The following is a 24,554-nucleotide window of genomic DNA, read 5'->3' on the forward strand; positions in this document are numbered from 1 at the left end:
TTCCATGTGGTGGAACTGCGATGATCATACTTGGTATGGGAGCAGATCAGGGCTAGCTTGGAGTCGAGGTGACCGCTGCGAGACGGGGAGTTTGATGCTCGTGTTAGGGTTACCATTTTGGGTAGCGATTTTTGTCTGTTTGACCGGCACTAGGAAATATTATTTTTGGGATGACTGTACATATATGGCATTTTATTTTGTATTTAAAGAATTTGGTTATTTTTATTCTTATCTATACCTGTATGTATGAGTTATCCAATTTAATATTTTCCTTAGTTCACTAGTAGTAGTGCGATTCCACTAAGTGTAGAGACCATGGCGGGTCGTTACAATAGTAATAGGAAGGAAAGAAAAGAGATGAATGCGCAGCAGAGCTCTTCAATGGAAGACCTCTGATACCATAATAAAATCCCGCATGAGGGAGAAAAGGAGAATGAAGGGTGATGCGAAAAAATTGATCAACAACAGCTCAATCTCTTATTGTTGAGAAAACGATGGTATATGTACAAAATGGTGCAGCAAAAAGGTAGAAAGAGAAAAGGCACAAAAGAGAATCTGAAAATAACGGAATGAAAAATCAAAATGAGAAAGTGGCATGAACGAAAAAGAAAAACGTGACGTGCATGAGAGACGTGCATGAGTCATGAGAGACGTATGAGTACAGCTGTTAAGTAATCCTATTATATATATATATAAATAAATAAATAGAGGGGATTATTATATCTAATATAAAAATTATTGTACAAAATAATGTATTATATTATATATTATAAATATTTTATTATTTTTGTATATTATATTATATAAATAATATAATTATAATATAGTTTAGAGAGAGAGAAAGCAAAATTAAGGATTGGGGGAGATTTATCTTATTGTTGTTTCCTAATTTAATTGTTCCTTTCATGAAAAATATAATAACTTAAAATGGTAGGATAAAAAAATTGTGATAAAACTATCATATTTTATTATTGTAATAAATAATTGGTTATAAATAATTAATTGAATAATATTCTATTAGTTAAGTTTCTAATTTTAGATCTAAAAGTGCAAGACGTTATTATGAAAGATGAAATTAAAAAAAAAATCTAAAAAATGTTTTTCGATATTCAAGTTGATTCTTAGATGGGTAATTATCAATTAATGCTATTAACTACTATTCATTCTATATAACTATCATGTAACATGAACCAATTTAAAGTGATGTTATATAAAAGTGACTAATTTGGAGTATTTTATAACATTGATCTTTACATTACAAATAATAAAATATTATTGAGTTAAATTTGAGTCATTTTTAATCTTAATTTGACTTTAACTCTTAAATTGGTTTACATAATTTGGTGTTTCTGTATAAACATGAATCAACAAGGTTATCACTTTGAGGAGGAACAACATTTAAGGTTGAAATTATAGTGATTTGTCTATTTAATTAAAATATTGTTTATAGATTTTCTCTCATTATAAAATATTTTTATTTTAACATTAATAAAAATCAATCTTAAGAGCATAGATAAATTTCCACATCTTAGATGTGATCTTACAATTATGAGAACATAAAATATATTAGTATGATACTTATTATGCCATGTTAACTTTAATAATAACAACTAACAATCATCCACTGAGAGATTAATTATTTTTTATTTATTAAAATTAAAATTATGGTATTATAAATTAAACTTAAAATCCTATGTACACCGGTCTAAATTCCTAACTGTTTTTATCCATCAAAATAAAATTACAATAACTGATACAAAATTTTAAATTTATACCTTAATTATAATTTATAATTATGGTTTCTAGCCCCCTTACTTGAATGAAGAAAGCTATTTTCAAAGAAATTTTTAAAATTGTTTTTTAATTTATCATATTTGTTAGACGAAATTGTAACGACCGTATACTTTCACATATTAATTAACATGAGAGTTGATCGTATTGAATCATATCGGATCACGCAGGAATATGTATATATTGAAAACGAAGGGGCGGCGAAGGGGAAGGAAAGGAAAGGAAATAGATAAGGAAAGGTGAGAACCGTACCGTACGCAAGTGGATCTGCTGCAGCGAAGTGCAACCTCAACCGGAACGCTCGGGTTGAATAATCTGCAGAAGCGATTCGATTAGATGCGAGGGCACGATTGGATCAACACGTTGCTACCCGACGAGATAATCGTCGAGATCTTCCGTCTCCTCGACTCCAAGTCCAGCCGCGACGCCTGCTCCCTCGTATGCACGCGCTGGCTCCGCCTCGAGCGCCTCACACGCGCCGCCATCCGCATCGGCGCCTCCGGCTCCCCGGACCTCTTTGTGCATCTCCTCGCCGCCCGTTTCTCCAACGTCACCACGGTTCACATCGACGAGCGTTTCTCCGTTACCGTCCCCACATTTGTAAGCCCTAAATTTCTTCGTTTTTAAATTTTTTTTTATCTCTTATAATTTCTTCATTTGGAATTTGTCTTGTTTCTAACAGGGGAGAAGACGTACGAGAGATAATTCCTCTTTGTCGGATAAAAACGGAACTGCATCCGCGGACGGCGGTTTTGATTCGCACTGTTTGTCTGATTCTGGTTTGGCTGCTCTAGCCAAAGGCTTTCCCAAGCTCGAGAAGCTTAGGTTAATTTGGTGCTCTAACGTCACTAGCAACGGATTGTCATCGCTGGCAAGGGAATGCACTTCTTTGAAGTCCCTGGACTTGCAGGTATTTTATTTTGCGATTTTGTTTTCTAGCTGATTCTATTTTGGTTAGCGGTTGCAATTGTTTATCTTTATGTATTTGGTTTGACAGTGTATTTTTATTATTTTATATAGAAGGTAGAGTGTTTAGCCTTCTTGTGAAATTACATAAGCATGTATACGACTATGGGAGTAGTTTCCTTGTGAGTCTACCAATATATGTGACTCTGGGAGTAGTTTGGCGTGAGTTATGCATATCCCTCATTTAATCGATGAGTTTTTCCTTTAGGGGTGTTATGTTGGAGATCAAGGTTTGGCTGCTGTTGGGCAGTGTTGCAAGCAACTTGAAGATTTGAATCTGCGTTTCTGTGAAGGCTTAACTGATACGGGTTTGGTTGAACTAGTGTTAGGGGTGGGGAAGTCATTAAAATCCCTTGGAGTAGCAGCTTGTGCTAAAATAACCGATGTTTCAATGGAAGCTGTGGGATTACACTGCAGATCCCTTGATACCTTATCATTGGACTCTGAGTACATCCATAATCGAGGGCTGCTTGCTGTGATTAAAGGATGTCCACATTTAAAAGTTCTAAAGCTGCAATGTGTTAATCTTTCAGATGATGCTTTGGAAGTTGTTGGCACTTCTTGTTTGTCTCTGGAGTTATTGGCTCTATATAGTTTTCAGAGATTTACTGATAAGTGAGCTGCTTTCTCATTATTACTTTTTTTCTGGATTTGCTTTTATTTGACTATGGTTGAATTAGCAAAAAATCACATGCAGTGGGCTTAGTACAAATAGCATATTTTTTTCTTGTGTTATGACTTGATCAACAGTTTGTAGAGTTGATCAATTCAGAAAGGCTTTTCGAGCAATTCTTTTTGATGATTTTTTTTTTTTTTTTTTTTAATTTCTGGTTTGTAAAATAAAGTCCAATGGGGTCATTTAATCCATTATGAACTGCAGCATTTTAGTTTTACATGTGGGCAAAGTCTTTTTCCATGTCTCTAATTATTAATTTTGCTTTCTAATAATTCTCCCATTTTTTTTGTTTAGTAAGTAATACTTTTTCTTTTAATAATGTCTAAATCCAGGGGTTTGTGTGCTATTGGGAATGGATGTAAGAAGTTAAAGAACTTGATTTTAAGTGATTGCTATTTTATAAGTGAGAAGGGTTTGGAAGCAATTGCTACAGGCTGCAAAGAACTTACTCATCTTGAAGTGAATGGGTGCCACAACATTGGATCTTCGGGGCTAGAATCTGTTGGAAAATCTTGCCAGTATGTTTCAAACTAAGCTAAGTTGTCTAAAAAAGTTATAGATGCATATGCATGGACTATAACTCTTATTTGCAACAAACTCCATATTTAGGAAAGATAAGTGTATGGAATTAGATAACTGTTCTAGAAGGAAGAAGCACAACGAATTTTATGTCTCTCTATCCAACATTTGTGTTGCTTTTTCCCTGCATGCATTTTTGTTTTATGTGCCTATGCATGTGCGGAACTGCATGCATATTGTGATTCACCTATGTTGCTCTACATGCATTATTAAAATCTGATAAGTACTCCCAATGTAAGCTGCAAAAAAAATTTATATATATATATATATATATGTATACATACATACGTGTGTGTGTGAGGAGGGATCGACTTATTCCAGAAGTAAGTCTATCAAGATTTATTATGTTTAATAACTCATGTTCTACATCAAATTTCAACGATCCATCGTTACTTTAAAAGTTCTTAATGTTTAGATTAGGTTTACAAATTTTTTAAAAAATTGAAAAATATTTGATATTTTGTTTCATTAATTCAAATCAACGTATAAAATGTTTTTATGATTATCCATAAACTTGAATTAATGAAATGAAGTATCAATTAATTTTTAAATTTTAAAAAACTTGTAAACTTGATCTATACATTAAAAACTTTTAAATTAATGATTGGATTGTTAAAATTTGACGTAAAATATGAGTTATTGAATGAAATTTATGTTTAGGGTGTAGGGTTTAGAGTAAGTCTAGGTAAACTTACTTACTATTGGAGTAAACGAATCCCTTTTCTCTCTCTTTCTATATATATATATGAGGAGGGATCAAATGATTCTAAGAGTAACTCTTAGTAAAGTTACTCTACTCAATAACTCATGGTATATATTGAATTTCAACGATTTAATCATTAAATTAAAATTTCAAGTCTACAAATTTTTAAAAATTTTGAAAATCATATGACACTTCATTATATAGATTCAAATCAATGTATAAAATGATTTTATGATTATTCGTCAATTGGAATTAATAAAATGAAGTATAAAATAGTTTTCAAAATTTTTAAAAATTTGTAGACTTGATCTATATATTATGAACTTTTAATTTAACGGTTGGATCATTGAAATTCAAAATACACCATGAGTTATTAAGTGAAATAACTTTATCAAGAGTTACTTATACTCATTTGATCCCTCCTCTCTCTCTCTCTCTATATATATATATATATATTAAGAATTTGGGTTTGGGTCTAATTCAACTCTACAAAAGTAACAAAACTATGTAAGGTGAGGATTGTGTTGTGTTTAAATGCAAGCGTAATTACAATGGAAAAAGTCTAAATATCAAATCCAATAAACTAGGTTCAAACAATTACCAACTTAATTTTGGATTTTAGCATGTTGAAGAAATAAAGTTAGATTGGAGATAATATTGATTTAAGAATTAAGAACAAAATACTAGAAAATTGTTATTAAAATTCTAAGATAAAAGTCCTAGAGTTATTACTTATTGTTCTCGATCTCCCAAGATATAATTTATAAATTATAAGACAATGTTGCCAATTTTACTTATGAAATTTTTGACAATCCTATGGTTCCATGAAACCAATAGTCTTTATCTTACAAAAAAACCTAAATTGATTATAAGAGTTTTATTATAAAAATAAAGCATATGCGTGCAGAAGCAAATTAATTTAATTGGAATTTAAGAAAACAGTTTGATCATTGAAATTTCTAGGGTTCAATTATTTTAGGGTTCTGTTAATTATAAGACTTTCATACACTTCTAATTAGTTGAGATAAGAAATAAAATACTATTATAATAATACGATAGTAAAAGCAAACAATTCATGGATTCATCATTGGGGGCTCACAAAGAACAATAATATCACAATCCTAGAATGGAGGAACTAGCCAGACATACTGCTAGAACCCATTAAACAGAGGAAAAGAATTAACTGTAATTGAAAGAATACTTATTCAAGGGTTTGCCTTTAGCCTCTTACAAAACCTCAATACCAAATACGAGAGAAAAAAATATAGAAGAAACTAAAACTAAAAATTGAATGATTACAACATACTTTGGACATTCATATTTATAATAAGAAACTAGGGCGAACAAGCACGATCATGTTTAACAACATGGGTGTGCTTCAACAATGATGAGGGCATGCTTTGTTATCTGAGGGCACTTTAGAGGAAGCATGGGGATGCTTATGGGCAATGAGGCCTTGCTTCGTAGCATGGCCGTGTATCTGAGCGTGCTTCTCTTGAAGCAAGACCGTGCATCAAACAAGCACAATTGTACATATCTTCAACCTTCACATTTGCTCTATTTTATTCCTTAATTGTTCGATATCATTATTTTTTGTATTTTTCCTATTTATTGCACACTTAATAAAGGAAGTGAAGTATTGCCAAAGATTTAACATTAAATTAAGGCAAAACATTAAATATTAGGTTCTTTTAGACGCAACATTTTGATGGTTTATCATATTGTTTCCCACTTATATATTCTAATATGGCCTCTTATCTATTGATGTGAGATTTGGTTTTTCCCAATACACCTCTTAACACCCAGCATCATTGGGCTTGCTACAAGGATAAACAAATAGTGACCTTTTTTTTTTATCCAAAATAAGCGAAACTTGGGTTTTTTTCCAATATACTCCCTCACACCCATCACTATTGGGCTTGGGGAGTGACCCTATTTAGGATATCTAGGATATCTTTGATATCATCTTAGCATGTGGTAGTGTGAGTTTAAACCTAATTCAATTCTATAAAATTGATTTATAAGATGAGGATTATTCCCCACTTATAAACTATATTTTGGCCATACCACTAGTCAATATGGGATCTCCAACACACCTCTCACATTGACAACTAGACATCTTAATCGTGAAATTTGTAGAACTAGACATTTGCAGGTGATCTGATTGTGGGTCGATAGCGGGTGACACAATAGGCCTAACAACAATCAATAATTGCTAGGATATAGGCTTTGATATCACTTTTGTGCACCGGTTGTGCAACCATATTAAAATGTGGGTGAGCCTAATTCAACCCTACAAAACTGTTTTATAAAGTAAGGGTTGTGTTATCTCTAGTCAATGTAGGACATGGGTTTTTTCCAAAAACACTCCCTCACATCCATCACTATTGGGTTTGGTGCATGGATAAATGGTAAGTGACCCTTGCTAATGGATATAGGATAGTTTTGATACCATTTTAAGAAAGTAGATTGGGGATTTAATCTTACAAAATTGGCTTGTAAGGTGAAAGTTGTCCCTCACTTATATATTCTTTATTTATCTTATTTGTAGTCAATGTAGGACCTGGGTTTTTCTCAAATAATATATATATATATATATATATATATATCACAAATCTACGTCTCCTAAACTCAATGTGAACAGGAGATACTGCTCCTATTGACATTGCTGTGTGCTTGGTAACAGACCTGGTTTGATGCCAAGAATGTGAACATGGAGACTACGGATAACAATCTTCTGGGTCCTGTTGGTGGTGCTATGCTAACAGTCTCAATTTAATGTAAAGCAGCAAACTTTTTGAACCACATGCTTTTTGGATATTTGGCTAAAATTCGTATTGTTTCACCAGCATTCTAAAACATCATTAAAAATATGTTTTGACCTAGGGGATTTGTGTGTTATCAAGCTTGTGTGAACTTCTCAGTTCATCTTATCATCCATGTTATTTTCATCTAGCTTTGTGCAAACACCTCTTAAAGGTTTTAACTTAAAAATAAATACCATACCAAGGTAATTTTTGGTTCAGTTTTACTTTCCCCCTTCTCTTCTCTTTAAAAATACTAAGGTATTTTTGGGGACAGAGTGCTCCCGGTCATTGAAGTTTATGGAATCTGATTTGGAGGAGTGAGTCTCATCCTCGTGAGAAATACTTCCTTTAGGAGTGCCTTCATAATGGATTAATAACAAATGCCTTTCGATACTCAAGGAGTATGACACATTGTGATCGGTGTCTGGTGTGTCATGGCTGAAGAAACTAGTATATGCATATCCTTCAAGATTGCCCAATGGTTGAATGGTTTGGCGCTTCTCTTCTGCCAACTCTGATGGATCAGTATTTTATGCAGGATATGGTGGTTTGGTTGGAGGAGAATGTAGGCAGCAACATGATAATAAAGAACGGAATTAGGTGGTCTTCAATCTTCTCAATTTCTCTGGACCTTATTTGGAAAGGCTGTGACAATCTGGTTTTTAATCAGATTGCTTTTGTTCTGAAAGACATTGCTACTACTGCTATTAAGCAAAGGGCCCGTCAGTTGACTTGTGCAGGAAATAATGTGGATACGGCCAATTTCACAGGTAAGGCTTATCATGGGTTGCAGCAAAATAATTATGCAGAGGTGGATATTTGTTGGTACCTGCCACAAGGGGGCTGGATTAAAGGAAATTCTGATGGGTCTCTTGTACAATAGACAAAGCTGGCTTCTTGCGGGGGGCTGTTTGAGAGATGAGTATGGTAATTGGGTGGGTGGATTTATGTGAAATCTTGGTTCCACCAATGTTGTCATGGCTGAACTTTAGGGGGTTGTGTCTTTGCTCCAGCTAGCTTGGAATAAGGGAGTTCACAAACTCATTTTTGAGTGACTCTAAACTGGTCATTCAAATTATTAATGATGGTGTTCATTCCATGCATGATGCACCCTTATTGGCCTATGGTTAATTTCATTCTGCATTGGCAATATAGGGATCGAGAAACCCAGTTTGTTCATGTTTATAGAGAGGCCAACATGGTTGCTAATTGGTTAGCTTCTCAAGCCCATGAGTATATCCAGTTGGGTGTCATACTTTTCCTACTCTGCCTGTTTTTCTCTGTTGCTTCTGGATGTATGGTTTATCTTTGGCCTGTAGCATACTTGTGTAATCTCTTTGGGTTATTGCCCTCCTTAATACCAAAAAAAAAAAAAAAAGAGAAGCTGAGCCAAACACATTTCTAGAAAAGCTCTTAAATAATTAAAGAGCTTAATTATAAAAGAAAAGAGGGGGAAAAGTAGCCTCTCTTCCCCTCACATCTTGAACTAGTCAATGTTGAACACCGAAAAGAACCTTTTAATTTAAATGTAACTTCTAAGTTAAAAACTGTCTAAAATTATTTATTTTTAATGTTCTTATTTTGAACTTTAACTTTGTAGTGGATTTTTGACTCTGAAAAAAAAAAAGCTCAGCCAAACAAGCCTGAATGTGAAAGTCAGTCAGACACATATCCATCTTGTGGCCCTATGTTTGAATATTAGCTCATGATATTGACATAACATTTGATCTGATGTCACAAGTTGAAGTTCCTAAATGTTGAATTTTTCCATCACCCTTTCATCAATGATGCAAATTTCAGCTTTCTATTGCAGACATCTGACTGAGTTAGCATTGCTTTACTCCCAAAAAATTGGTGATGTTGGCCTCCTTGAGGTTGGACAGGGATGCAAATTATTGCAAGCGCTTCACTTGGTAGATTGCTCAAGCATTGGAGATGAAGCCATGTATGGTATTGCCAGTGGATGCAGGAATTTAAAGAAACTTCATATCCGTCGCTGTTATGAGGTACTGTTGTTTGGTTTTCTGTGTGAAAATGCCATTTTGTGTGTAACTTCATTTTTGGCTTCACTTTTTTTGTCTTGCTTTCAATATGCACTCTCCACCTTGTAACCTGGCACACATTATGCATGCTTCTATAACATTATCCTTATTTATAATTATAATGTATAAATATTTTAAAATAATTTGTAGTTCTTTTGGAGATTTCCCATTCAAAAGTAATTTTACCTTAAGGTGAGTCCTTGGCACAATCCAAACAAAACTAATTCTTACTTTTAGTCAAAAGTCTCCAAATACGAAACAGTTTTTTAAAGTATACTCTTGTCGAAAGTCTACACAAGATATCTGAACTAGCTATCTCTTTATCTCCTCTCTCCCAGTTTGATTAAAAAAAATGGAAAAGATGAATTTCTTTTGTTGCTCTCGACACTTCCTATTGCATTGTTTTTGTCAAGGTTCCTTGATAACTGGATGACTACTTTTAGTCTCTCCTCTTTGATTTTAATTTTGTTGAATTTTTAAGCCGACAAATATCAGGTTGTTCTAAAAGAAGGGATATACATACACTGCATTGTATCTTGGATTTAATGAATTCTTAGCAGTATCTATATGTTATTATCTTTTAGGGTTTCTGTAGATTTTAAAAGATAGCATAATTAAACCATTTTTTTATGACCACAAACCAATTGTGCAAGTTAGTTGCCGTCCAAGTCCAGTGCTGTCTCTTCCCTTTTAAGCAAGATTGCAACTTGTTATTTACCTTGTTACATCAACTCTAGCCACCCCCTGTCAAACTATGATATAGTTGAAGTATTCACATTTGATGTAGTTTGCTACTGTTTTTGACTCAATGGAAGTGAGAGAAATAAAAGTATTTGAAAGTAGTGTAATACATGAATGTTAATTATACATCCAGTGTAAATCAGTAAGCAATTTTTTTTTATTGACTTTATATTTAAGTTCTATAACAGATTTTTGTAATTCTGTTTTCCCTTTCTCCTCATCTGCCTTGCTTTTTCTCCCTGTATCAGATTGGGAACAAGGGCATCGTTGCTGTTGGTCAGCACTGTAAGTTACTCACAGATCTTAGCATCCGATTCTGTGATAGGTAAAACCTTTATTTATTCTCCCTCTCCACTGAAATCCTCTCAGATATAGTTATTCTACTACTATTACTACTATGATCCTGTTAGGAAGTTTGTATTATATCTTTTCTTCTGTAGTTTCCTTTTGCATTCTTTTGCACGGTCTATTTTACATTTGAATAAATCTTGTATTGTTCATTGTGCATGATGTCTACCTTAACTTTGTTAAATTATTAGGGTGGGTGATGAGGCCCTTATTGCTATAGCTGAGGGCTGTTCCCTTCATAATCTGAACGTAAGTGGTTGCCATCAAATTGGAGATGCTGGAGTGATAGCCATTGCCAGGGGTTGCCCTCAACTCTGTTATTTGGATGTTAGTGTACTGCAGGTGTGTATTGATGTCTCTCTTTTTATTCCCGAAGCAATGTAGTCTTTATTTAGTTTATTATAGCCCTGTTTTTCAGGAATTTCTTGTGCTTTCTTTACTCAGTTATAATTTTTATTAGAATATTGCTGATGAAACATACAGATCACGGACTGCATAGTTTTTAGCATATATTGGAGACATCTCAATACCAAACCCTTTAAATACATATATATTATCATGGATGTTCTCTGATGCGAGGAAGGTTGCTTTACTTAAATAATGTCACAGAAGCAACTGCCTTTTGTAACGTTCATGTACTATCTATGTGAATGAGCTTAATTATAAGTTTTTACACAAGAAGCTATGAACTGGTCAACTTGTAAACCATATCCCAAGAAGTCTATCTACTTATTTGCTCTGCTCTGCTCTCCTTTTTCTTTTTGTTCATTCTGTTCCTCAATACAACTGCAGAATTTGGGTGATATGGCTATGGCTGAGTTGGGAGAACACTGTCCATTGCTGAAAGAAATAGTACTCTCACATTGCCGGCAAATAACAGATGTTGGGTTAGCCCATCTTGTAAAAAGTTGCACGATGCTTGAGTCATGCCACATGGTTTATTGCTCTGGTATAACTTCATCTGGAGTGGCCACAGTGGTTTCTAGCTGCCCCAATATAAAAAAAGTCCTTGTGGAAAAGTGGAAGGTTAGCCAACGTACAAAGCGCCGAGCAGGCTCTATAATTTCCTACTTGTGTGTAGACCTTTAGACCTCCTTCGGTATAGATGCATATCCCCAAGCTTTTTACTGTTATATGTGTGAATATATATAGAACTGCAGGTTATGACAATCGGCACAATAGTAGGATGCATGGTTGTGCATGTTTTGCTGGTGCAGGACTTTCGATCCCTTGGTGAATAAGGTTTTTTCTTGTACATATTAATATCGTTCTAGTGTCAGGGATTTGTCATAGGAGAGTGAAGAGTATAGAAACTAATAGGCCTGGATAAAAAGGTGTGGCTTTCAATAACTTGATTTATGTATATATATATAGTTGAAGAAATACTATGACTCTGAAATTGTTTATTCCAAAATTAAAAAAAAAAATGTGCCTTTCATATTGATGTTTCACACAAAATTTGTTGAGTAAAACCAAGGTTTGCTTTTATCTATTTGCTTTTAGCCTTGTATGGTAAATTGATTATTTGCTGAAGTAGCATGCAGTAAAGTTGGTATTCTCCAAACAATGTTTATCTCATGTGAAAGTGATTCACTTGACATTTAATGAAATTTTTTGTTACAAGTAAAACTTTATTTTTATTAGAGAACAATATCAACAGTACCATAAGTATTGTATCTATGATTTTGTATATAAGTTTTGTACTAAAAATAATAGATTGTTTGAGATTAAAATTCAATCATAAACATCTCGTATAATACCATTGATCCCACCACCACCTCTTCCCTAATTGTAGTTGTCATTGTGCCAGGTCAGCCTAATAAGTGAGGTCAAAATAAATTGAGATAATTTTTTTTCTTCAAGTGAGAAAAATGTTTTTTTTTTTTTGTTAAAAATGTTATTTTATTACTTTGTAAAATTAATGCAACTATTTTTTGCTGGGTGTAAAAACTGAAATAAGTTTTTGTTGGTGGACATAAAGTTTAAGTTTTAATAACTTTATCTTTGGATTAACCATGCAATTGTAGAAATTATCATATTATTATTATTGTCAGTACTCTTACCATGTGGTGATGGTAGCAAAAACAACATTGATATATCTAAAGATTTATTTATAATTGAATTTTAATTTTAGTGGTCTATTAATTATAATCCTAATCTAAGAGTTATTATTTTTTATTTTCATGTTATCACAAAATCAAGTATTCTCAGAGTAATCATTCCCGTGTATAAGCAATTAATATTCACCGAAGGTGAAGATTAAGGAGACTAACTTGAAAATAACCCAATGAAGTCATCTTAGGTTTAGATAATTTACAGAGGCTTGATTGTAAAATACACAATCTAAAAAGAAAAAAACTTTTACATTTTGAGTTAAAATATTTGTTAACCTCTATAAATTTATTTATTTTATCTTTTAATTCTTATAGTTTAAAATAGTTTTTTTTATATAGTTTCTATACTTATCCTTTTCAATTTTTTTAATCCTTATAATTTAAAATATTTTTTTAGTACTTACATTTGTAACTTTTTCCTTATTTTAATTTTTATCCTTAATTTTTTTATAATATTGTTTATTTTGTGTTAACATGTCAAAAATATTAATTTAACTTTATATGTTTGAAGTTAAATTTATTTTGTTAAAATTATTCAAAATTAAATCTCTCAATATTTCATATCTCTTTATACCCTCACTTGCAGTGTTTACCTTTATAAAATTAAAATTCTTTATTATAAAACATGAAACAAATGATTTTTTTTTAAAAATAATGATAAAGATTAAAATGTTAAAAAAATTAGAAATATAAAAATTAAAAAGATATAACTTAAACTATAGAATTAAAAATATTTAAAAAAAATTAAAAACTAAAAATATTTATTTTAAATTATAAGAGGTTAAAAAAGTATTTTAACAGAGTTGAATCAGAAGCAATTTTGCTCCATTTATTCAGTATTAAAGCGTGCAAGAACAGGAAGTATAAAAATGTTGGTATTTAAGGCGGAGAGAAGAAATTTCTTATTCTTCTTGTTTTTATATACTTTTTTATTAGAAATATTTATATTATTTTATATACTTATTTTTTTCCTTTTCCTTTTTTTCATACAACCAAACAAGAGTAAAACTTTTATCTTTCTTTTTTGTCATTTTTTTCTCTTAAATAGCTTAAAAATTATCTTACTTTGTACTCTTTTTTTTTCCTTTCCTTTTCTTTTATTCTCTCTTCTCTAAACCAAATATATCATTAAACAAAAATGTAAGTGTTTCTCTCTCCACACTATTACACACAACAAGAGAATAAAAAATTATGCAAAGTTGCTAGAGAGATCGCAGGTGGAGTGCTTAGGTCAGTTCGGTGGATATTGAGATACATATAATGGTGACACTCAAGCCAGCCGTCACCGCCTGCCTTCCCTCTTAGAACAAGACAGCTCTGCCATGCCGGAGAAGACACAGCCACCGTCGGGAAAGACAGGCTCGCCGTCGTAGAAGACAGATCGACGGATATCCGCCGGGGAAGACAGATCCGCCGGAAAAAGAAGAAAAAATTTATCGCCCACCCGCGATCGCGCCGCCACGCTCCTCCGCTTTCGCGGCCGCTCCTTTAAAGCGCTCCGCAACAAACTTTCTGTAGCGGCACGGAGCCGCTCCGCTCCGACGCGTCGAGATAGCGGCCGCGACAACCGCTATTGACTACTATTGATTCGGAAATATTATCAGTGTAGAGTAAAAAATGGAGGCACTGAAAGCATGTTATGGGGATGGATCTTCTGATTCGGATTCTGAATCTGCCCCTTCAATTCCAACCGCTGCTCCCTCAGAAGTATTCACACCCTTGCCACCACCTCCTGTCTCACTCCTTGATCCTCCAAAATTTCTTGGTATTCTACATTGTATGATGGTTTTATTTACTCATCACTAGAATATAAAATGAGATGTAAAAATACATTGTTTGATAGGTTTAAGTGCTCCATTAGGAAACAATAAGAATTGCAAATTTTACCAACCTCAAAATCTAAATTAATGGTACTTTTCTTTTCTTCTGAATTCATAAACTCATATTTCTTATATCGAAAGTTTCGTTTCAACTAAATAAATATTCAGTTGTTATTTATGTGCAAGTATGTTATGTTTCTTTGCAACTATTCGTTGTTTTGACTGTAAAGGGCTTCTAGATTTTCAGGTAGGTCAGACAACTAGAGTTAGGAGCTTCCCTCATGTTGATGGTAACTACGCCTTGCATGTATACATACCAAGTAAGTTGGTTATGATCTCTATAGAAAGTTGTCTTAGTTTGAACATACTAATTAATGTTTTTCATGCAATGGTTATGCTGTTGCAGAGATTTTATTGAATTTACTGTGTATTCATTTGTCTATGCACATAATAATGCCCCACGTTTAGATTTACCTGCTAGCTGGCAGATCAGTATATATGCATGTATATGAATTAGGAAAACTGACCATCATAATTTTCTTAATATGCTTCTGAGTATTGTATTATGTGTCTTGCTTTATACTGTACAAATTTTTTCTTGTTTCTCCCTTGTTATCACCGTTTTCTTCTTTTCTTGGAGACATGAATGTATAATCATATTCTCAAGTTGGGCTGCAATTGTTCTTGGACGAAACGGGTTTTAGCTTGCATGGTATCTTGCATTAGACCTCCTTCTTTGTTATTTATAAAAAGGAAGAAACTTAAAAAGGGAAGATTTAGGTTGTGTACAGATGCTTTCTGTCATTAAAACCCATGTATAGCACAAGCCTACTTCTGATACACGTGAGGGATACTCATTAAAAGGTTATTTCCTAACAGTAGCATAAGATATCTACCCCTCTAAATTATTGAAGTTATTTTAACTGATCCCTCCGTATGTTTAGATGATCACCCTGGGCCCTATCAAAATCAAAATATAAAAAAATAAAATTAGTTGATGCATCTGCAATGGTCGCAGAGCAAGTTGCACATGACCTGGCATTTCAAACCGATGGTGGAGCTGTACAACTGAGACTGAAGGTGAATCTGCTATTTGTCAGATATGGACAAACACACACTATCTTTTACCTATAACAAGGTACCTCCTTAGGTCAAGGATAACTGGTTTATTGTTTAATGATCATTGGTGCTGCTAATACCAATGTGTGAACTTTCCTCTTTTGAACCATGTAAGATTCTGATGTAGGCACTGAATCACACGCAGGATACAGACTTATAAAAAGTGATTCTTGAAATTGAAAGGGACATGCTAAGATTCACATATGATAAATTTGTTAATAAATTATTAGTCTAACCCAGAAAATCCTTTGAAGATATTTAAAGGTTTTGCCCCTCCTAACCTGTTGATCAAGTTCAACCACTGCATGCAAGGCTAGTTTTCATTTCCTGACGTACCTGTACCTTTTTTCATGCATCTTCAATTCAATTCACCATGCTTTTAAATTTGTTCAAAAGTTTTTCATGGTATATAGTATAAGGTGCAGTCACCTGGGACTCAGACTGTAGTATTTTTTTACAGTTTACATTTCATCTCCAAAGAAAGAACTGGTTGCTTTCTTGAAAAAAGTCTCATCTCAGGAACCAAGTCTTAATGTTGTTGATGTTGACGTCCCACTCAACATCCTCTGCAATAATGATGAGAAGCTCGAACAAGTTGTCTTAGGAAGAGAATTTCACATAAGTTTAGGAAGAACTGTTCCAATACGAGTGCACCAAATTGATTCGATGGTCTCAATGCTCAGACAGAAGCTTCAAACTCAACACCAGTCAGTCTTAGTTTTTGTATTGATCAATTATGAAAATGGAACAGCATATTTGTGTCACCTCATCTGTTTACCTAATTGCTTTCTTGCCTTTTTTGAAAAGCAGGTATTGGATTAACTTTAACAAGTGGGAGGTTTTTGTTAATGATGATCACACACGTACCTTTGTCTCGCTAGAAGTTGTTCAAGGAGGGTTAGTAGAGATAAAGAAGCAAATTGAAGCAGTCAATACAATTTACAGGCTTCATAATCTTCCTGAGTTTTACGAGGATCCACGTCCTCACATATCCATAGCATGGGCCCTTGGTGACATTTCCCATTCCCTGAAGAAAGTTATCAACGAGGAAATGAAGTGTTCTTTTGGGAAATCTTTAAAGTTTATTTTTAGCTGTAAATTTAAAGGTATCGAATGTAAGATTGGCAATAAAACATATACAATATGCAAAATTTCAGATGGACAATAATACGTGCACATTAAAGAAAAAGCAAGAGGTTTCCTGAAATATTTCAGGTTGAATGGAATTCTGTTTGGTGGGTTTCTTGGCTTGGTGGAAACTGGAAACCTGCTCATAAATAGATTTCTAGTTTGATGTGAATGAGTAACTTGGGTCTTTATTCCTTGTGAACATGCTTTGTTATGTTACGTGTAGTGTAATTGTAATTTCTATCAACATATCTGTAGTTTTGCTAGATGCGGTATCTTACAAAAACAAAAAACAAAAAAGACAATAGAATGTAAAAAACTAAGAACATGATATTATATAATTCTATTTTCTAGATATTCTCATCTCATTTCTAGTCTTTTCCTAATCAGTGTCAGTTTCTGTGCAAGATAAAAAAGAAACAATCCGCTCGGGCCCTCAACAGCAGATTTTCTAAAAAGATTTCCTTGTATGAGACTTCGGAAGATTTATATTTCAACCTTGATTTAATTCAGTTGTCATGTCACCTTAATGATGAATGACATGATATAAAATAGCCCAATGTTTGCAATTTCATTTAAATAAAGCTGCTGATTTAAAACATATTAATGCTGTCTAGACATTAAACATAGGATTCTATCCCTAATATCATATCAATATCGATTTAGGGAGGGGTGGTCAGATTAGATATTGGGAGGGGTGGTTAAATTAGATATTGACCGAGACTACTTATATAGAGGAGTCAGATCGGATTGTGATCGACATAGTACACTTATATCTCAGTTAGATCGGATTCTGATCGTCTAATATTTCACTATTATAAAATTGTATATAAATAAAATTATAAAACTTTATATTCAAAATAAATAATATCTTACTATTATAAAAATTGTGTGTAAAATAATCTTGGAAAAATAATAAGTTATAATCATTTCTTTTTATATAAATATATTCTCTCAAAAAAAATTATCAAAAATAATCCTAACAATAAAATCAAATTGCTTTGAACTGATCATGTACAACATACAAGTCTACAATTACAAAGCAACAACTAGGGAACAATCATATGTGCAGATGACTCCGAATTGGAACCTTACAAGATGCCACAAGCTATAGGTATTGCCCTATGTCTTAGCCACGCAAAAATATAAGAAGAAATTGTCAATATAATATTTATTTGAATAATTATAAATTTTCTTACACTTTGTTCCTATTAATCTTTTTAGGTATTAGATAAAGAAAGTGTTGAAACTTTTTCTTTAATACTCTTAAGATATTAAATCCATTCTTATATTTAATAATTTTTATAAAATATTTAAAAGATGAGAGTATAAATGAAATTTTAAGAAGACATAAAATTAATCTATTTATTTATTATGATCCTTCACCACTGTTGAATACTTGGATTCTCATTCTAGAGATTAGTGAACTCCAAATGTGAGTGAGAGAAAGTGTGTGATCTAATACATGTTTGGAATCGTATGCAATAAGGTAAATAAAATTTCACACCTTTTTAAATATAAAATTAAGAAATAATATTAGGTTGTTTTCAAGATGAATGATAATCTAAACACACTAATAGTTTTGGTTACTTTGGATGGATTAAGTTAGAAACTTGGTTGATGCTGAAAAAAAAGAAAGTTAACAATGTAGGGAATCAATTCAGTTAAGTGTTTGCCTTCTGTGTACTTTTCCTTTTTTTCTCAAAATAATTTTGGTATCATTTTCTCCTTTAGTTACTTAGGTTAGGTGGCATGAATTTTCTTTCTCTAGTGTTTGGCACATCTATATTTGTTAAAAAAAAATAGATAAGCCAGTAATAAGAAGCAAAAGATGCTTGATGGATTGAATATTAGACCATGGGCATCTTGGTTGATAGAACAAAATGTGCATCTTCATGTACTTCATCTTGACATAAAGGTGACATTTTTTTTATCCGAAGCTCACACATGCATGGTCATCATCAGGTTTGACGATAACTATAAATTCTTCATAGAATCGCTACAGGACAAAGCTCTCCCTCTAACTAATTAATCCCATATCTTGGCTAATGAGTGCAGCAACATTGTCTAATATTGATGCAACTATGTTATCTGCATAATTTTATTCATATATCCATTGATCCATTGGGCTAAACTGAGTCCGTGACCCAGCAAGATACAAGCATTATTCACGTCACGTTATGTATATGTAATATACTCATAACATAACAACTTTATACTAATTATATAATATCTATACTAAGATTCAGACCTTTCCTAATCTTAGTACCAATCCTTACAGACAGCTCTAAACATTCTTTATGGCTTACTAGAAGATTCTTGTCCCCCTGTAGATTTGCCATTTGTTTTTTCCCCAATACAAACTAATACGTATACCATCTAGATTAATTTCTTAATCCTATTTATGTTTGGGTTGAGACACAGAATCTTGGCAGGGAAAAAGTTCACCGCAAAAGGCTATGGCTTCTAAGCATGCCATACATTTTGAGACAGCTATCAACTAAATTGTTAAAAAAAGGGAGAAATCCAAAGTTCAAACAAACAGTACAATAAAATCAGAGTTCATGCTATGATTTCGATTTAAGATTTCTAATTGATAATATGCGCATGCCTACCTATTTTATTGTTTTTTAAACAAACCCAGTAGCTACTTTATTAGTTGTTTTTCTACATCTAGAAGCAAACATAAGACCATAGGTACTCTGATTCTTTACATATATTTAAGAGTTTAATAACCATATACGGCCAATCAATTATAAATTATGATATGTATGATTTTTAAATAGTTTTGTAAAAATTAATAAATTTATTAATTATAAATGACGATTTCTAATTGAACAACAATGTGACGAGTTTTTCTATAATTAAAAAATAACCAAAAAAAATCAACATTTAAAAATGAAGATTAAGAGTTCCAAGACACAGAAAACCTAATCAGATTTAGTTCTATTTGCCCTTTGGGAGGGGGTAGATATTATTAACAATGCTATCAAAGCTTTTTCAATGTCCAAGAGATTTGGCTTTGTGAAAGCTAGAAATTAATGGATGTTGGGAACAAGTTGGAGTGAGGGATATAGAAAGTTCAATTAGTAAGAAAAAAATAGTGGAATTAATTAACCATATAAGCTTTATGAAGAGGACAGATAGTTAGGAGCAGAGGGAACATGATGACTTGTATCCATGCCAATGCCTCAACCTCTCTCTCTCAGACATTATTAATTGCTTCAAAGGCATCTCTTGGTTTTGTGCTTGAGACTTGCAGATATCAAATCTAACATCTGTGACTACAAATTATTTTTATACTAATAATTATTCTTTTTTTTTTAAAAAATATTTCATGTGACCTTTTGCTATATTGAAAATGTTTCCTATTTATCAGCAATTCAGCATGGAGCATATAGACTCTATGATGTGGTAATTTTCTTCCTCTCTTTACGTTTCCCGAAAAAATCAGATTTAATTCCACATACTTTTTGTTAAATAATTTATTACTTGAATTAACCAACACTTGTATTTGGTATATATCTCTTTGTGTAGAAGAATATTTGGCCCCTCACTCTATGAGTATACGCAGTTTGATGCAGTTCAATATATATGTTACTGAGCCAGCAATAGCATCATCTTGGTTGAACAGAGCAGACATTCAGATAGATTTCCAAATTTGACAGCTGAAATAAAAACTTTAAAATACATATGACCCTTTCATTACTTAAACAGATTAATGTATGTTATTTTTTCTGTGCTATTGGTGTTAGGTTCGAGCATTATTCATTTTTATCGATAAAAAAATTATAATAACAATAATAAAGATTAAACCTTATTAAATTTTCATGCATTTATTCCTGTCCTAATATATTAAGCCAATCTTAATGGTTTGATTACTTAACTCCTTGTATTGTTTTCTTTTTATAAAAAAAGAATGAGTACGATAATGTTCACTATTTTTTTCGGTAATATTATATCCTTTTATAAATCTTCAATTCCTAAAATTTTATGAAGAAATTATTAAGTAAAAATTAAATAAATTTAAAGCTTTAGAAATTTAGAACACACCTTCAATACTTTATTTAAGAAAATTAGTAATAAAAAAAAAAACAATTGTAGAAGAATTTGAAATTCTATTTTATTTTATTCAAATTATAAGAATTAACAATAATAAAAATAACCCGTACATGACGATATTTTTCTTCTTTTCCTTCCACGTACTCTTCTTAGAGCGTGAAGCAAAATAACATTCAAATTAGGGTGAATCAGTGCAATTCCAATGGTTATGACACCACGTTTATGTCAGCACTTGCTCAGATTCCACTAGTGTTGGTAGTTGTGGTTGGGTATTCATAAGTTGGTTTAACAGTAAATTAATTAATAGTTTAAGGTTTAGGGTTATATTTAGTCAATTATTATTTATTAACGTTAATGCTCTAGACCTTTGTTCGGGGGATTGCTCCGGTGCCCTCTTATTTGAAGGGGTTTTGGTGCCCCTCAGTACAAAAGTTGGGTTTTTAGGGGCAATAAGGTAAATTGATAGCCTTCGGTCAATTTATCAATTTATCTTATTGCCCCTAAAAACCCAACTTTTGTACTGAGGGGCACCAAAACCCCTTCAAATAAGAAGGCACCGGAGCAATAGCCCTTTGTTGGGGTTAGAAAAATAGGTAGTTGTAAGAAAAATGGCTATTATTGTCTCCAACTTTGTTAGATTCTGTCATGATTGGAGAGGGTGATTTTACATAAGAAAGTACTTGTAGTATATTTTAATTAACTAATGGTTTTATTAGTTAAAATTAAAATTTATCTCATAACAAAGAGAAGGTTGGGACTATAGTTATATGAAGTGAAAGTCTAATTTTGAATGAAACATAATACCCACATCCCCATTAATTTATTATATTTTTAAGGTATATATAACAATATAGAAGAGCAAATAGCACAAGAAATTTGAAAGACAAAATTTAACTCGCAATAATTCCAACAATGCAAGCTTGCAAAATGAAAATCAGACGTACGTCACAGTTGCTAGTGGTTACACTTACAGGGCAAGAGATCTTCTCAAGTCTTAATTAAGACCCCAAAGTTACGTCAATAAGATCTTGCATGTCATCCACTTGAGTGCCACTACATTCTCTTTTTCAGGGTCAAAGTTAAATATCCAATTACATTATAGGTTTTTTTTCACGGGTAAAATTTATTTAAGAGTAAACACGATCAATTTACCCCTTAAAAATATTACTTCATATCCAATTTAGTCTTTAAAAATAATTAAATAGTCTTTCAAGCTCTCACTACCAAGAAAAAAGAAAATAAGTGTGAGACTCTTTAGATGCTCCCTACAGTTTTAGACCATAATTGATCCTTAAAAAGTGTATTTGTTCAAACCTAGTCTTTGGTATAAACATTAGGAACTCAAATTAGTCGGTAAAATGTTGACTTAATAAAAGAGCTGAAGAACTAAAGTGTCCTACATCTATAGTTAACTAATTAAGTCGAGTGGTTTCAATTAAAAAAGTATATTTAGTCTTTATTTAATTAAGATCACAACTTACTTCCATCGATAATAATAACTAATAGATAGTAGTCTTTTTACAAATCAGAAAAGTTAGACTTAGATAAAGCTAAATTTAATTACTTGATAGTATATATCATCACACGTAAGTTTCAAAATTTGATTCAAACAGGAAAATTGCGGTATACTTTAAATTTGAAATAAGATAAATTCTACCTTCTGTTAATAGTATGGTGGAAGCCTTCTTAAATTGCATGCATAAATATGTTTAGGCAGAGAATAGTAAAAAAAAATATATAATTTTGAATAAAAAAACAGTAGCATGGTTGTGAAGATGGTGCAAGAGGGCATGATTGGGTAGGATTTGTGTGTACACCAAACTTGTATTGTACGGGAAAGTAAACGAATAAGACACGTGACAGACATGAATGATGCATGCCAGGAGCAATCAACAGATATTCCAAATTCAATTGCAAAAAAATTGATAAAATAGACATGCAAATGCAATATTTGTTTTCAAAATCAGAGGACGCAATGCAAGAGATTTGGTTTTGTTAAAGCACAAGAGGAAGGAATGATGTGCCATGTGTATATATATGTAGGTATATGCCAAATGCCAATCCAGTATCTCTACCTTTTAGAGATAGATTAGATTTTGTTCTGCCATTGCCAGGGCTCGAGGTCTCACGTTAAACATTTCAAATAATCAATTAAAATATATTTTTTTTATTATGCACTTTCTATTTTCAAGAGATTGGCCACTTAAAAGCTCAGAACATGTTTTGTTTGTTTCAAAAAATCTCAGCACACCTGCGAGGAATGATTCTTGTGGGAACCATCCTTGATCCTTCGCAACAATTATATATCTTTTGTTGATATACATTTAATTACTTATTTGAATTAATGTAGTTAAATATTAAAACCTTTTTTATTATTACTAATCATGCACTTATCCTAAAATTTTGTTAAGCATGTTCATACAATCATCAAGATTCTACTTTGATCAGAACTGCTATATCTTAGTCTCACAATCAATTAACACCTGAGGTGGGGTATTAAAAAATTAATAGTGTTGTGCTTATATTGGTTTGTTTATTTCATTCAATACTATTGAGTACACAGGATTAATAAGTTCCTGTTTATCACATTTGTAGGAGAGATGAAAATGTCAAAAGAAAAGAATAAAACGTATCAGACCCACACCAATTCAGCTCTAACCATGAGCTAGCCAAAAATCAGAGATATACAAATTTTTTTTTTAAAAAGTAAAAAAAATAGAAGAAAAAATAATAATAAAACTTAGATGCAAGTATAATGTTATTCTTTGATCAGAATTAGAATTTTACTGCATAAATCATGTTTATGAATAAAAAAAAATTAGATGTTTATCATTTGATGAGTTTTTTTATTGTACAGAATGTAAAAATAAAACTTCAACTTTAACAGAAAAATCTAAGATTTTGTCACAGAAAATGAATGAAGCATCCACCACTTTTCATGGTTATGCACTAAATATGAATATTATGAGGGAAGGCTTTCCAAAATTTGATGTTGCAGCCAGGTGGGGTCCTCTTGAAGCTACAATTTCACCAAATATTGTGCGCATGGTACAGTTGCACTTCTAGGATGATTATTATTAGTAGTCTACACTCTTGTGAAATGAATTTGCAACACTTATTTGTGTGCCAATTCGCTTCATCCATTCATTCATTCATGTATGCTGAAACTTGCGCATGCAAGCAAGTATGGCGGCTAAAGTTCACTTGTTCCTTGCCAACTTATGTCACATTGTCTTGCAGTTAAGGGCTTAGTGGGGTCAACATGTCCCTCAAATCTCATTAAGACTTGAAACAAAGATGGACCTAGTTGTGCCATGAAGTTGGGACACATGCTTAGATGATGTGTACCCTTGTGGGGTCATCCACGGTGGTTGTCTAGGGGGCACATAGTGGGACCAATTATGGGTTTGGGGTTTGCATTATTATGATCATTTGAGTAAGGTGGAGAAGAAAGTTAAGAGGATGTGTATGTGGCGTTTAGGCTTGTATGGGGTTTAGAAAGGTGACCACTTTTAGTGGGACCAAACTTTAAGATTAAGATGGGTTTCAATTCCAAACTTTTTACACTTTTTTGAAAGGAAAAAAAATACCCTTTTCTTTGTTTCTTTAAATTACCGAAGTCCTTGCCAACAATTAATTTAGGATGACCAAGATTTTG

The 24,554-nt window shown here is 32.4% G+C and overlaps 2 protein-coding genes across 6 annotated transcripts; both read left to right on the plus strand.

The window, feature by feature from the left end:
- Window positions 1-1,936: 1,936 nt before the first annotated feature.
- LOC109808051 (uncharacterized) lies at window positions 1,937-12,091 on the plus strand. The gene is made up of 8 exons (XM_020370871.3): window positions 1,937-2,391; window positions 2,474-2,701; window positions 2,966-3,372; window positions 3,766-3,951; window positions 9,336-9,528; window positions 10,554-10,630; window positions 10,845-10,995; window positions 11,446-12,091. The coding sequence occupies exons 1-8, from the start codon at window positions 2,128-2,130 to the stop codon at window positions 11,740-11,742; spliced, it is 1,803 nt and encodes a 600-aa protein (XP_020226460.1). The 5' UTR covers window positions 1,937-2,127; the 3' UTR covers window positions 11,743-12,091.
- A 1,430-nt stretch (window positions 12,092-13,521) lies between these two features.
- Window positions 13,522-17,036, plus strand: LOC109795251 (U6 snRNA phosphodiesterase-like protein). 5 transcript variants are annotated; one of them, XM_020354696.3, is made up of 4 exons: window positions 13,522-14,544; window positions 14,827-14,907; window positions 16,167-16,413; window positions 16,517-17,036. In XM_020354696.3, exons 1-4 carry the CDS (start codon window positions 14,385-14,387, stop codon window positions 16,872-16,874), a joined length of 846 nt encoding a protein of 281 aa, XP_020210285.1. In that variant the 5' UTR covers window positions 13,522-14,384; the 3' UTR covers window positions 16,875-17,036. The 5 variants fall into 5 exon arrangements, with proteins under 5 accessions (XP_020210285.1, XP_020210286.1, XP_082921371.1 ...); XM_020354697.3 differs by having other exon boundaries at window positions 13,548-14,532; XM_083065245.1 differs by having other exon boundaries at window positions 14,399-14,532; window positions 14,835-14,907.
- The last annotated feature ends 7,518 nt before the right edge of the window (window positions 17,037-24,554 follow it).

This window comes from Cajanus cajan, chromosome 1 (genome assembly GCF_000230855.2).
Source record: "Cajanus cajan strain Asha chromosome 1, NIPB_CcT2T_4, whole genome shotgun sequence".
Taxonomy (NCBI): domain Eukaryota; kingdom Viridiplantae; phylum Streptophyta; class Magnoliopsida; order Fabales; family Fabaceae; genus Cajanus; species Cajanus cajan.

Coding starts and splice junctions, on each gene's coding strand:
- LOC109795251 (XM_020354696.3), top strand. CDS start 14,385: ATGGAGGCACTGAAAGCATGTTATGGGGATGGATCTTCTGATTCGGAT. Junction 14,545..14,826: donor ATTTCTTGGTATTCTACATT/GTATGATGGTTT, acceptor AAGGGCTTCTAG/ATTTTCAGGTAGGTCAGACA. Junction 14,908..16,166: donor CTTGCATGTATACATACCAA/GTAAGTTGGTTA, acceptor ATTTTTTTACAG/TTTACATTTCATCTCCAAAG.
- LOC109808051 (XM_020370871.3), top strand. CDS start 2,128: ATGCGAGGGCACGATTGGATCAACACGTTGCTACCCGACGAGATAATC. Junction 2,702..2,965: donor TGAAGTCCCTGGACTTGCAG/GTATTTTATTTT, acceptor TTTTTCCTTTAG/GGGTGTTATGTTGGAGATCA. Junction 3,373..3,765: donor TTTCAGAGATTTACTGATAA/GTGAGCTGCTTT, acceptor GTCTAAATCCAG/GGGTTTGTGTGCTATTGGGA.